Source organism: Pollicipes pollicipes, unplaced genomic scaffold (assembly GCF_011947565.3).
Source record: "Pollicipes pollicipes isolate AB1234 unplaced genomic scaffold, Ppol_2.1 Scaffold_7231;HRSCAF=8579_pilon_pilon_pilon, whole genome shotgun sequence".
Lineage (NCBI taxonomy): Eukaryota > Metazoa > Arthropoda > Thecostraca > Pollicipedomorpha > Pollicipedidae > Pollicipes > Pollicipes pollicipes.
Genome location: NW_023597034.1, coordinates 33,954,919 through 33,968,445, shown reverse-complemented (window position 1 = coordinate 33,968,445; position 13,527 = coordinate 33,954,919). Strand labels below are relative to the sequence as shown.

The 13,527-nt window shown below is 63.6% G+C and overlaps 1 protein-coding gene across 1 annotated transcript in view; it reads right to left on the bottom strand.

Annotated features, from left to right (window-relative positions):
* Positions 1 to 13,527, bottom strand: part of LOC119109425 (formin-like protein) — a 40,821-nt gene that overhangs the window by 20,347 nt on the left and 6,947 nt on the right. Inside the window, 2 exon segments of the mRNA XM_037233039.1 lie at positions 5,412 to 5,491; positions 9,367 to 9,453. Coding sequence (XP_037088934.1) covers positions 5,412 to 5,491; positions 9,367 to 9,453 — 167 coding nt within the window.

The following is a 13,527-nucleotide window of genomic DNA, read 5'->3' as shown; positions in this document are numbered from 1 at the left end:
CATCCCATCGCGTGTGAGGTACAGCCGACGCCGCACGCGCCGCTGCACACGCCGCGCCGCGCCGCGAACGTCGGCGTCAGCTGTCCGCGCACCGGCACTGGTCCGTCGCAGCGACGCCGGCAGCGCCCCGCCCTACCGGCCGGCCGCTGAATCACAGCGGCGAGGCCGGCCGCGTCGAGGGCGACGAAGGGCGCGGTCGGCTCCCCCGCCGGCGTCGCCGCGCGCGCGGCGGCCCGCGCCCCGCGCCCCCGGCCGAGCAAAAACTGAGGCGGGTGGACCGAGCGAGCCGCGCGGGGAGATAGCGGTGGAGGGTCGGACCGAGCGACGACGAAGGGACGGACGGATGGGACAGACGGATGGGACAGACGGAGGGACTAGTGGAGGGGTGGGAAAGACAGCGGGACGGACGCATGGGTAGGACGGGAAGGAAGGGTTCGGGTCAGAAGGCTCAGGTCAGAAACGCTGAGGTCGGCAGGACCGGTCGGAAGAGCACGACACGAATGAGAAGTTACCGCATAGGAACTGGACACGGTCGCAATCTAGTAGCTGGGGCTTAAAGTCTAGCCAGCACACTTCCCCTACCCTCCCGTCACAGTTATGATTGATGGCATAAACGGCTGAGAGGGAGCCTCGTAAACAGATGGAGATCGATGGGAGGTATTGACGGAATGCAAGGGCGCGAAGAACAAAGCGTCCGTGCTTACCCACAGGATTTGTTTATGTAACAATGTTATCAAAGAGGCTAGGCGGAGGGGTTATCACTAGCATAACTGTAACCTCTGTCAAGCATCATACCACCAAACACGGGACGTAAAAACCGTCACAGTTGAACATCTTCCATCTAAAGTTGTAAACAATAAAGGTTATTTGACGTGCGTATGTGCTGCGGCTTGCCCTCTTAGAACCGCAGCCTGGGAAAGAAACTGCACTAGACTTGGAGTCCACGGCACTGGACGCGACGGCCAAGGTACCAGGGTTCTTGGTCCGATCGGTACGAGGTCAGCCGACGAGTGATTGGAAATGGTCGACCTTCCACGCGGCGGTCAACGCCATGTCGATATTTACGCCACGCAAAATCCACCCGCTGTCCACCTGGCTGTGGGAGCATTCCAAGCAGCAGGTCAAAACAGAAGACAAAGGACTCCGGGAATGCTCAGCAGATGCACTACGGAAATGATCACCTGGGCCTAGTTCCATGAGACAAAGTCAAGAATCTACCAATTACCAAATCCGCCAACAAGAATATCCACAAATTTAACAAACGATTGCAAGTTGTTCGTGTTTTTGCAGTTCCATAATATAGGACTTGCTATGAAGCTAGGTTCCAGTCAGTTATTTGCGGCGGTTGGCGGTGAAAAACTGTCCACATCTTTCTTTAAGAGGCATACATTCACCCATGTTCACACTTAACCGGTGAAACAGGCGCCTCATAGCGAAATTAGTTCCGGATGCTTCACGGCGACGAAGTTAGTATCATAGCTCGTACTCGGCAGCGCTTATCGTCCCAATTCTGACACCGTTTCCACCGTCCGGGTCGGCACAATACTTAAGCCCTTTCCTGCCAGGCTCTGATTTCAGGCAGCCATCGTACTTGGCAATGGTGGCTGCTAAACGCGCCGCCCAGGCTCCGACACGTACTGCGGAATCTGCCACGGCTACCAGAGCCAACACTCCGTAGCCACTACCGCTGCTTCTCCCCGCGCAAACGGGATCACCGAGACAGAGGCGCCGCACCCGTCGACCCCGGCGCGGCGCACCACACCGCCCGACGCGATCAGCAGGCATCGTCCCTACGCCAGCCGCCGCCGGTCGCCGCAGTCGCCGGCGGCGCACACCGGAGGCCGAGGCGCGGCGCAGAAGCAGGAAGCGGCGGACCCGGCGGCCAGCCGGCCGGCCGCCGTTCACAATGAGCGTCGGCCTTGACGACGCGTCCGTTCGCGTCCGTTCCGTCCCAGCCGCCGAGCTAACGAGCTCCAACCCGGCTGTCGGCCGCCGCCCGGCCTCCCCGCACTCGCGCAGAGGTCACCGCTGGCTCCGGCGCAGCGGCGCCGGACGACGCACCGCTCTTCCCGTGCCGGCCGGCCCGGTGCCGCCGCCGGTCACCCTGCGCCGGGCGCCGCCCGAGCCGGGGTCAGCGCCATCCGGCGAGCGGCCAGGGCACGCCGCGGCGCCGCGGAGCCCGGCGCGGCGCGGCGGAGGGCGACGGCGGGTCTGTCCGGCACGCGGCCGAGTTCGATGGACCGCCGGCCGCGCCGCGCGCCTCCACGCGCCTAGACAAAGACGGGCCGCCGGGCGTGCCAGCGATGAAGCGATGCGTGCGTCGCGCCGCTGCCAAGCCGCTCCAGATGTCGGCCGCCGCCTGGCGCACGCGGCAGGCGGCACCCACACATCACGACCTGACGTCAGCCGGTTCGAATCCCGCCAATAGACCTTTTTTACGACGTCATTTCGAATGCAGGCAAAACTGGTCTGGCCGCGGGATTATACGCCAAATTTTACGACATCCATCTGCATATCACGGGTCACCTGAGCGGCACGAGCGCTGGTCGCTGTGAGCGGGCAGGCCGGAAAATACCGCCAGAACTGCCTGGCTAGTAGCGGTCAGACAACACGCGCAGAGCCGAACCGTTGCCGCTAACGCACCCAAGGCCGGCTGGGGATCCGCGGACAAACATCCCACTCATTCACCGGTGATCACAGCGCGCGTACATCCCTCATCAGAAAACAAGGCGCTTAATCGCTACATCTTCACATTCCACTCACCGCCCTGATGACTGACAGAGCGTGAAAAGCAGCACCTAGGGCGGGCCTCGAACGGCCTCCTCACAGCTCGACGCCGCGTAACGGTGCCGGTCGTTGACAAGGCGACCGGCACCCTATATCGAGCGCCTGCTCGGAAGCGATCACAAAAACACGACACACCTCTTAAAGCGGCCACTTAAATCACCGGGCCGCCGGCCGGGCCGCTCCCGAGGCGTCGCAAGATCGCCGGCCGGCCGGCGAATGGTGTACCGTTCAGCGGCACGAGGCGGGCGGCGGCGACGTACGCGCCCCGCCGACCCGACCCCGTCACAACCAGGGCACGGTCCCGGAACCGGCCCGGCCGGTGGCGGTCCGGCCAGCCTCCTGCACGGGCGCGTGCAGCCCGCCCGCCGCCTCGGCGACATTCCCGGCGCGTGTCGTCGTCCCGCGGCCGCCACGCACCGCCTCCTGCGCGGGGCGCACAGCCCGTCCCTCTTCAAATGTCCACCCACGCCGTGCACGGTTCAGCGCCGCCGCGCCGCCGGCGGTGCGCTGAAAACCACGACAGTAGCAGCAGCACGTGTCGCCGGTGCAGCCCGGCTGCCGACGCTGTCGGGATACTTGTACGGCGCAGCGGCGCGCCGGCCACGCCGCATGCCGTCGGCCACGGCGCTCGCGGCGGCCCGCGGCCCGTCCCGGGACGCCGCTAATGAATTAGCCCGCGCGTCGTCGGCGGGCGAGCGGGTTCCCAGCGCTGGTGTGGGTCGCCGCCCTCGCCCGGAAGCCGCCAGCGCCCGACGACCGCCGCTGCCGCCGCTGCCGCCGCCGCCGCCGCCGCCGCCGCCGCCGCCGCCGCCGCCGCCGGCGCCGCCCCTCCGCCGGCCCTAACCATAACAAACAGGGCGTTGCCGAGCGGGGGAGCGCGCGGGGCGGTCGGCGGCGGCAGCGGCGGGCCGCTTGTCTCAGCGGGCGCTGCACACCGGGAAGCGGCCAGGCCTCCCCCGCCGACAAACAGCGGCGGTCCCGCCGCCGCCGCCGCCGCCGCCGCCGCTCGGCGGCCGTCCGTCAGCGGCGGCGCCGCCCGGCCGGCCGGCACGGCCTGGGCGGACCGACGCATTCCTCCGGCGCGGTGGCGATAGCGTCGTCTCTGGTCTGACCGGCCGTGGCGCCGTCTCGGGCTGACAGGCCGCCCAGCGCCGTGTCCAAGCGGCGAGACCACTGGTGACGCGGCCTCCAGACTGAGGAGACCGAGACCGAGACCTCGGGACTGAGGAGACCGAGACTGAGACCTCGGGACTGAGGAGACCGAGACTGGGGCCTCGGAACTGAGGAGACCGAGACTGAGGCCTCGAGACTGAGGAGACCGAGACTGAGACTAAGACTGAGACCTCCGGACTGAGGAGACCGAGAATGAGACTGAGACCTCGGGACTGATGAGACCGAGACTGAGACCTCGGGACTGAGGAGACCGAGACTGAGACCTCAGGACTGAGGAGACCGAGACTGAGACCTCGGGACTGAGGACACCGAGACTGATACCTCGGGACTGAGGAAGCTGCCTCCGCGCAATAATTCACGCAACGCTGTCACCATAAGCCGGTACTGGTCGATGTCTTGCATGGCAGCCCGGGGCACTGCTTCAGTTTACCCAGGCTTGTTTCCGTGAGCGGAGATGCGTGACGTGACGCTGTCTGTCAAAACGCCTCACATCCAGCGACCCCAAGTCCCGCGCACCATCGGGAGGACTGTGTACGTCTCTCCAGACCGCCCGCCAGCGTGTCGCCTCATCTGTCATGCGTACAACAGCATACCTAATCCGTCATTAGCCCACGAGCGGTCGGCCCGCTCCGGTCAGCGCCAGGGCCTCCTTGACCCCGCGACCCGCGCCGTGCCGTCCCGGAGGCCGTCTCGGTCACCACCGAATGGCAACAATCACCGCCGGCACCGACCGACCCCCACCGCCTGGGAGACGGTGCGCGAAGGAGGGGTACCTGCCCGCCGGCTGCGCCCGACTGGAGCAGACCGGCTGAACCTCCCTCGACCGCGCTACTCGGTCGGCGGCAGCTGCGAAGAAAGGAAGCTTCGTACTGCCCGGCGACGGAGCGAGCCCAACGCGCCGCGCGCCGGCCGACACAGCGCAGCGCCGCCGCCGCAGCCATCGGCGACCGCGCGCCGCGCCGTCCAGCCGTGCCGCGCCGGAAGCGGGCGCATCCGGCGCCTCGGCGGCAGCAGACGGCACGCCGCCCGCGGCGCCGCCGCCGCTTTACGGCCCCGCCCGCAACGGGAGGCGACCTCGGCAGTGTATTCACGGACACCGGCGGGGCTCATCCGAGGCCGCGCGCGCGCCTCGGCGTCGTGGCGGCCGTGGGAATGGCAGCGGCGCCGGCCGCGGGTTATCACGGGTCGGCCGGGCACGCAACGGCCCGCCGTGAGGTCATCGGAGGTCGAGAGGTGCCGGAGAAAGGCCGCCGGGGTCGACGACGTTTAGCATTAGACAGCAACGTCCGGCGCTCGCAACGATAATCTGCGGACGAGTCTGGTCGTAATAAGCGTACGGAGGGTGTAGGTGAAGCTGCAGGTTTCTGCACTGGCCAGCCAAGGCCAGCGGGAACGAGACGGCTTCGAGGGTATCAGGCCCTACCGCTCTCCCCGCCCTCAGGTGTACTCACTCGATGTGGTTGGTCCTCAGCGAGATCTCCAGGTCACGCAGCACTTGTGTCGATGTTGAATCTCCCATCAACTTCCGTTTCTGACGGCCAAAACCACACGGGTGAAAACGCACCCCAGCACATGCACGCACACGTGTCACACGCGCGCGCTCGCGCGCGCACGCACTCAAGCTCCGCACTGTGCACACACTTACGACATTAAGGCACGCGTCTCGCACAAAGCAGAGTGGGTCGGGACAGCGCCGAGGCACGCGGAAGAGACCGGGGCCGAAGACGCGCAAGTCACTTGACCGAAGACACGGCGGATGGGCGCCACAAAAACCCTCTGGCAACAATAGCCGGCAGCTGGGGGCAAAAACCGCCGGAGCGGCCGCCGCCCTCCTCTCGCCAAAGATAACAACTGCGGGGGATCGCTGGGCGGCTCGGGTCAACCGCGCGGGCCGGAGGGAGAGGGGCGCTACCGTCACCTGCCGGGGCCAGCCCCCCACGGACCCGACCCGAGGCTCCCGTTCAGCGGCGAACCGACTCGGACGAGCCGTGCGCCGGTAACAGGTGCCCCTCCCCTCCCTCACTTCCAGCCCCGCGCGCGGCGGGAGCCCGACCCCCCGCCCGCCGCCCGGGGCGCCCTGCAAGGGGCGGCGACCGCGCGGGCGACCGCCGCCGACCGACGCGCTTTCTCATGTAAATGGCGGGCGGCGGCGAGCGCTCCCCGGACCACATTCCGCCGGCGCCGTCCGCCGGTCACACGCGCTCGGGTCACCTCGGAGGCCGGCGGCTGGCCGCCCCGCAGCCGACCCCGGGAGGTGCGGCTCACACGCAGGCGACGCCGGCCGGAACGCGGCGCATCCCGGGCTGGGCTGATGACGGGGATCGGGCCTGCGTGCGGCGCGATCGCCGGCTGGGACGCGGCGCGCGGGGTGGTGATGATGATCGGGCGCGGGGACTCCGCTGTTATGACCGAGCGCGGACTGCGAGGAGTAGGCTTGAGGGTGACCACATCGACGGCACGCGGGCAGCGCGAGCACGCGAGGACTGGGAAGGGTACAGTGGCGAATGGCGGTCCCGAGTCCACGGAGCCCGTGCCGTGCATAGGTGTAGGGGTTCCCTGAATCTTCGGCGGATGAGGGTCCTCAGCGGCTCCGAGGGGTTCCCTAGGCTTTCCTAACCTTACGTCCGCTGAGCACATGACGCAATTTTCTGCTGTTGGTTACATCTGTGATAATTTGAATCTCCTTCCTTTAATGGGCCAGGAGATAGCCTAATTATCCAGAGTTTCTGTGGGCAGTATTTCGTGTTTGGGTGCCCGATTCAATATGCCCGTCAGAGTATACCAGTCCTAAAAGACTCATGTACTCCGATTTCCTATACGTTATGGCACATAAGGTAATTCCGTAACATGGTTTTGCCGGGTATCATCGTCACGGTAAGACCGGGTCAAATGCGCAGCGTCACAAAACCTTTGATAAAAACAATTGTGACCTTTCATGACCTCGTTTGTCATATCCTACGTCTCATTAACCGACGCCCAGTGACGTTCTACAAACGCCCTCCAGCGGACAGCGGAAACACTTGGTTCAGGCCATAACGAGGTGGTGTGTACACACGCGGTGGGACTTATATAACGTGATTTAGCACGTCACAGGTCACGTTCAACGATGGACAACTATCTGTGTACGATTCGCCATGTCGCGGGCTATGTAATGACACCTTCCACATCGGCGCAGTGCAACTGGTTCCACATGCAAGAAAGGGCCAAAATTTCCGGACTTTGTTCGCCGACCGACCGAGTTTGATTCACCAAACCTCACCCGCGCAGATGTTCCATGACACCTATCTGATGCAGTTTCACACGAGCCGCCAGATACCATTTCGTGACAAGCAGTTTTCGTTATAAGTTTCGGGAGATAGCAGGAAGCCTGTGCGGCCCACCTGTCTGGCGAAGATCGTATCGGATTGAATCGGATACGGATCAGCTGGACTTGGATATAGCGTGATCAGCCTTAACTAGCTGCACTCTTTCGAAAGAAGTCACAGAACAATGCCTGTCTCGTGCCGATGCGTTTTTTCATAGCGTTGAACGAGGATCGGTTTTGCCGGTCACATTTCTGAGCATGAATTACTTCTGTTTTTTGCCGAACTTCCCGAAATGACGCATCAGCATGACACTAAACACACCGGACCGGCGGCGGCTCCGCGGTTCAGCGAGTCAGCAGTGATAAGCTATGACATCATCGCAATGACTGTATTTGGTATCATCCATGTTTCGATGCCGGCTGCTTAATTTTCAGTGTTGCTTGCGACAAAATAAAGCTAACACGGAAAAGAAGCAAAACAGAGAAGTGTTCTTTATTTTCACAACACAAGAAACTCGGAAATTCTTGACTTTTAAGGGAGACAAACTCTTGATATTCCGGCACGTTGAAGAGCGTTTAATAAGATAATGATCATAGTAATTGAATAGTCTTTAGAACATAAGGCGAAGCCGATCAAAGAGATCAGGCAAAGTAGATAATTTTTCGTGACACTGTTCCTAGACAAGCAGGAAGTTCTGCTTCCGAAAGGCACCACTGCAAGCACCATAAATTCTGAGCAACGGAAGAACTGCCAACCTTGTGGCTTTCCTTGACAAGTAACGCATGGAATCAGCACATTCTAGTAATGGCTTTACTAGTTTACTGGGCTTTACCACGCCCAGGCCTCACATAGGCACCATGCTAACCTTAACGCTTTGCGGAATTGTGATAGCATAGATGCAATAACACATGAGAAAAAACGAAAAGGAGCAGTGGAGAGTGCCGCATTTTTTGACGTACTCACCGCACCAACCATTCTACGGTAGGTCTAGTCCCTTTAAAACACATGGGAAGTTTAAGGGCCCAACATTCACAGCAGGCCTGGTTTTTCGCAAGACTGTGCAGAGCCAGCCAACAGCTTAGTGCCAATTTAAATAGCCGAAGACCAGTTCTGGCGTAATCTGCTCTGACGGCAGCTGCACTCGGAGCCGTGCGCAGCTCTGAGCACCCTCCCTCGCGGGCCCGCTGCCCCCTCGCCGCGGCCCCAGTCCGCCCGCCCGCCCGCCCGCCGGCCGGCCGGCTATGACTCAGCGCCTCCAATTGGCTGGCGCGGATGACTCTGTGCCACCCGCCGCCCGCAGCACGTCGCCGTGCGCCCGGGACAAACACGGCGCGCCGCTCCCGTCACCGGCGGTCGGCAGCGGGCGCCGCGTCCGTGCCGTCCCCACGGCCCCGTCGCGAGTCCGGTGAGGTCACCCCGCCGCCCCTCCCCGGGGAGCCGACGCGACACCTCCGGCACCGTGACGGTCGGGCCCACGTCCGGCGCGGCCGACCCGCCCAGCGCTGCGGCCGGGGAACGTCGGCGGTCCGGCCGCAGCGCGCGCCCGCCGCAGCAGCCGGCCGCGGCCACGGCGGCGGGCGTGCGCCGCCAGGCTGGCAGCCGGCGGCCGTTTGTCACGCACACCGACACCGGCGGCGGCGGCGGCGGCGGCGGCAGGTGACGGGCTCCGCCCGGCGTCAACGACCGCCGGCTGCAGCCGAGCAAGGGTGCACGCCAGCGCCGAGGCGTCACCCGGCGGACCGGGACGGGAGGAGGAGGAGGAGGAGGGAGGACTCACATTAGAGGGGGGTATACGAGTGAACACTCAATGTCTTCGGTTTCGAGGACGGTAGTCTGCGCCCGCATCGACCGTGTAATCTGAGCACACGCTCCCACTACCAGCCAGCCAGCATCAGCCCGACTCTCCTCGTCACCCACCGCCACGCCCCACTCCCTTCAGGCCGAGCGTCACACATCCGGCCACCGCCCGCAGACCGCGTGACAGTTGCCCAGCCCCCGTCCGACCGTCCCAGTCCGATCCAACTCGTCCCCGCCGGCTCTCTCCGCCCGTTGCCAGCCGCGGCGGCACGCGCGGCCGCGCGCGCCCTCCGCCGCCACTCACCCGGTGGCTGCGCGACGCCTTCGGGTCCAGGTAGGTACGCAGCTTGCATAGGTAGAAGGACGGCGGCTCGCGCGCCGACACCCGCTCCTGAAACGCACGGCAGGGGAAGCGTTAGCGGCGGCGGCCGGCGTGCTGCGTCGCTCGGGCGGCGCCGGCTGCCAGGACTGCTGGCACGGGAGCGACACGCTCGCTCCCCTGGCCCGCTCGCTTCCCGCGCGTCGCCGCAGGACAACGCAGGCGTGAGAGCGTCAGTGTCAGCATATCAGCGAGGGTCTGGACTCCAGGGCCGGCTCACTCCAGGGCCTCGAGCGGACGAGCAAGCGCACCTTCACCAAGGAAGGAGGCACAAATGCGGCTACTGCCTGTCGCTGTCCTCCTTCACAGGTGCCGCGCTCGCACCACACAGTCAGGGTCAAGACGGGGCCTCCTCCGACCGGCCCGGGTCAACGCCGCGCGGCACCGCAGACGCAGTGCACACAGACCAGTGCACAGTGCACAGTACACGGAGCAGAGCCGCCGGCCGCAAGCAGGCCTGCTGACAGGCGGGACCAGACGGCGGCACGTGGCTGCTCGGCGGGGGTGGGAGGAGTGCAGGCCGGCACCGGAGCCAGGCCGCCTTCTAACGGGGGCGGGGACGTCCGTGCGAGTACTACCGAGGGGAAACTCGTCTAGCTAACAAATTAGACTGAGGCCAGGAGTGCCAGGATAACTCCGAGAGCACGTTGACGGCACCTGAAAGCCACAGTTGCAGGTGCTGCGAAGGATTCAGGGAAATTGGTGATGGCAGCGGGAGCCCGCTCCACGCACAGCGAGGGGAGAACAGCCCCAGAACAGTTGCAAGCCTGTGGTATCCACCATCCGGGAGGTCTCAGGCACCCTGCAGCACAGGCAGCCCGTGTTCAACACCCCCCCCCCCCCCCCCCCCCTTCATTACAGGAAGCCCATTCTTCCTCCAGCGGGACGCGAGCCGACCCGCCCCGGTGCGCGACGTGGCGTCGGCGGGCCGCGAGCGGCGCCGCCGGACGGGCCCCGGCCGGCTTCGGACGGCTCTCACGGGCAACAGCCGGACCGGAACCGGCCGGGGAGCCGGCACGGAGGCGCCGCGGGGAACGGCGGCGCACCGTCGGCCGGCGGCAGCGACGGCGGCGGCGGCGAGCAGGCGGCCACGCGGAGGAGACATGCGCGTTGCACGATGCGGGCGGAGGGGTGGGGGACAGCACGAAACGTAGCGGGGAGGGGGAGGGAGCCGACGCGGTGGAGCGCACTTGAAGGCCGGTGACCATCGCTCTGGCCCTCGATCGGACAGCTACAGTCCATACAAGGTCTGCACAACTCGCCAGAGCATGACGATGACGCGTCATGGGTGCAGACCGCATGACCGGCGCATGGTGTCCGGGAGGCGGCACAGCTCTTCGAGAGGGCGACCGGCAAGGCATCACAAAGAGGAGCGTACCCGTGCGAGTCTATGCGTCGATGACAGAAAAGACGGTAGTGTCATCGCTGACAAGTTGTGGGTTCGGAGCCGGGGACAGACAGCTTATGTTTCCGCTTCCTACGAACACTCATAACAGCACCGTGCTATGTGTTCTGCTCATGACACGCTTGAGCTCTGTCGTAAAAAACAACAAACAAACTGGCAGATGGATCACACCGGCGGTACAGGCGACACAGTACCACCCTTACAAGTCACAATCCCACTTGGAACCCCGGTCACACCCCAAGAACTGCACCCGAGAGCTGGTGCCGCTGACTGCTGCGGCGCGCACCATGACATCAGCCCGCCCCACGGCCCGGGGCTGACCGGGCTGCCTGGCCGACTCCTCTTTCACCGTGGGTCAGCAGCGGTGCACAGCAGGCCGGTCTCCGCCCGTCGGCTGCTGCGGCAGCGGGCCGCCCCAGCAGCCATGATGTCATGCCAGGAGCCGCGTCCAGCTGCTGGGAGCCACCACGAAGCCCCCTGCCCCCCCCCCCCCCCCGCCCACCCGTTCCCCATGGAGTCTGACTTCCGGTTAATGGGCCGCCGGCTTCAGCGGCGCTACAGTCAGTGAGTCGACGGTCCCAGTGACGCTACGGTCGGCGGTCCCAGTGACGTCAGCGGCGCCGGTGGCGCAGCTAACGAGACCGCAGCCGTCGCGCCTCACCGGGCCAGGACCGGCGGAACGGTTCGGTCCGGAACGGCACGGCGGAACGGCTCGGAAGAACGCGCCGACAGGACGGCGGCCACGGCGCCAGGGGTGCCCGGCCCGGTCGGGCGGCGGGACGGTCAGGTGGGGAGGGCGAGGACGGATCGGTCGGGCGGCGGTCCGGTCCGGTGGGAACGACGAGGACGGGCCGGTGGGGAGGACGAGGACGGGCGCCTCATGGGGGGGCCGATGGGGAGAATGACTGCTTTCGGGACGTACTGCTCCCGTTCCACAATGTACGACGATAGAGCGATGATGGTGGAGCTGATGGGGGACGGGGATGGTGAAATGGGGGGCTCTTGGTGAGCTATGCCACGGTTCATTCATCCCAATAGCACGGATGCTCAACTGTGGTGAAGAGCCCGCCATCCAGCCGCGGGGTAATTAATGCCCGAAATGCGGGAGTTATGTTCAAGTTGGGGGTAGAAGGAAAACCCCAAAATGCCAAAATGGCCCCCTAACATTACATGTAGGCCCTACAAGCTGGAGTGGGCCCTTTAATTCAAAAATGGACCCTATGAATGTCCGAATGGGCACCATGGAACCAGAAAGGGCCCTCTACATATCAAAATAGGCCCTCCACAGTCAAAACGGGCCCTCGTTAGGCCAGAGGGGGCTCTCCAGTCAATAATGGGCCCTCTGCAGATCAGAGTGGGCACTCCACAGCCAATAATGGCTTCTCTACAGGCCAGGATGGGAACTCTTCAGTCAACCATGAACCCTCGACGAGCATGACTGGGCTCCCGAACACGTCAGAATGAACCCCCCCCCCCCCCCCCCCATAGTCGGTAATAGGCCTGTCACGGGTCAGGGTCACTGGGCCCTCTACAGGCCAGAATCGTCAGACTAAAGTTGGCCCTTTACAGTCAATAGTGGCTCCACTACAGGCCAGAATGATTGGAATTGTAACCAATCTGGGCCCTCCACGGGCCTCAATGAGCCCCTCCAGAGGCCAGAATGGGCCCGAGGGCCCCTCAGTATTGGATGTTGAGGGCCTCTCGACAGTCAATAACGGACCCTCTACAGCTCGTAACGGCCCTATACAGGTCATGAGCCTTGTGCAGGCCAGAAAGAGGTCAGGCTAGGTCTAAAGGCCGGAATCGGTCCCCGAAATGCCAGAATGGGTTATCTACAGGCCAGAATGGGTCCTCCAGTCAAAAATGGGTAGTCTTTAGCTCAGAATGAACCATCTACATGCCAGAATGGGCCCTCCAGTCAAAAATGAGCAGTCTTCAGCTCAGAATGGGTCCCCACAGTCAAAAATGGGCATTCTAAAGGTCAGAATGGGCCCTCTGCAGGCTCGGAAGTGTCCTCTTCTGGCAAGAATGGATCCGAAATTGGTCGAAATGACCTCTGAAAGGCTTACATAATCCCTTGCGGTTCAGAACTGGCCCTTAACATACCAGAACGGACCGTCCACAAGCTCTCCAAGTTGGGGGAGGGCGCAAGCTGTCCCCATTGCCCCCCCCCCCCCCTGGTTTCCGCGTCCTTGAGAAATGCAGAGACCACGGAGGCTGTAAATCAGAAGACTGAAAGATGTCAAAAAAATAAATACTGACCAAGTAAAGTTGCAGGGCTTATCCATACGGTCCAAAGGTCTCGGTGTCTGGGCGAAATGTGATGGTTTGTCACAGTGGCGACTCGCATGGTCCGCGCAAACTTCAGGCTTAGCTCGCTGGGACTGTAGCACTCACAGTGTTTGCACTAGTGTGATAAGTTGCACGCGCTTGACGCCTGCTTATTGCTGTTGAGTGGTCACGCACATGTCCATCGCGAAAGGTCATCAGCACGACGAATGACTGAGATAAAGATGAAAGGCGTCCGTTCGGTCCGCCAAGCGACGCTTATCAATGTCGAATTGACTAATCTAAGCAAATACCCTCACGAATGCATCAGTGCTCGGCTGCCTCCCACACCAATAAACAGCACGAGAGAAGCGCGCACCCGCTTCGGGCTCATGCCAAGCCCAGCCGGCCAG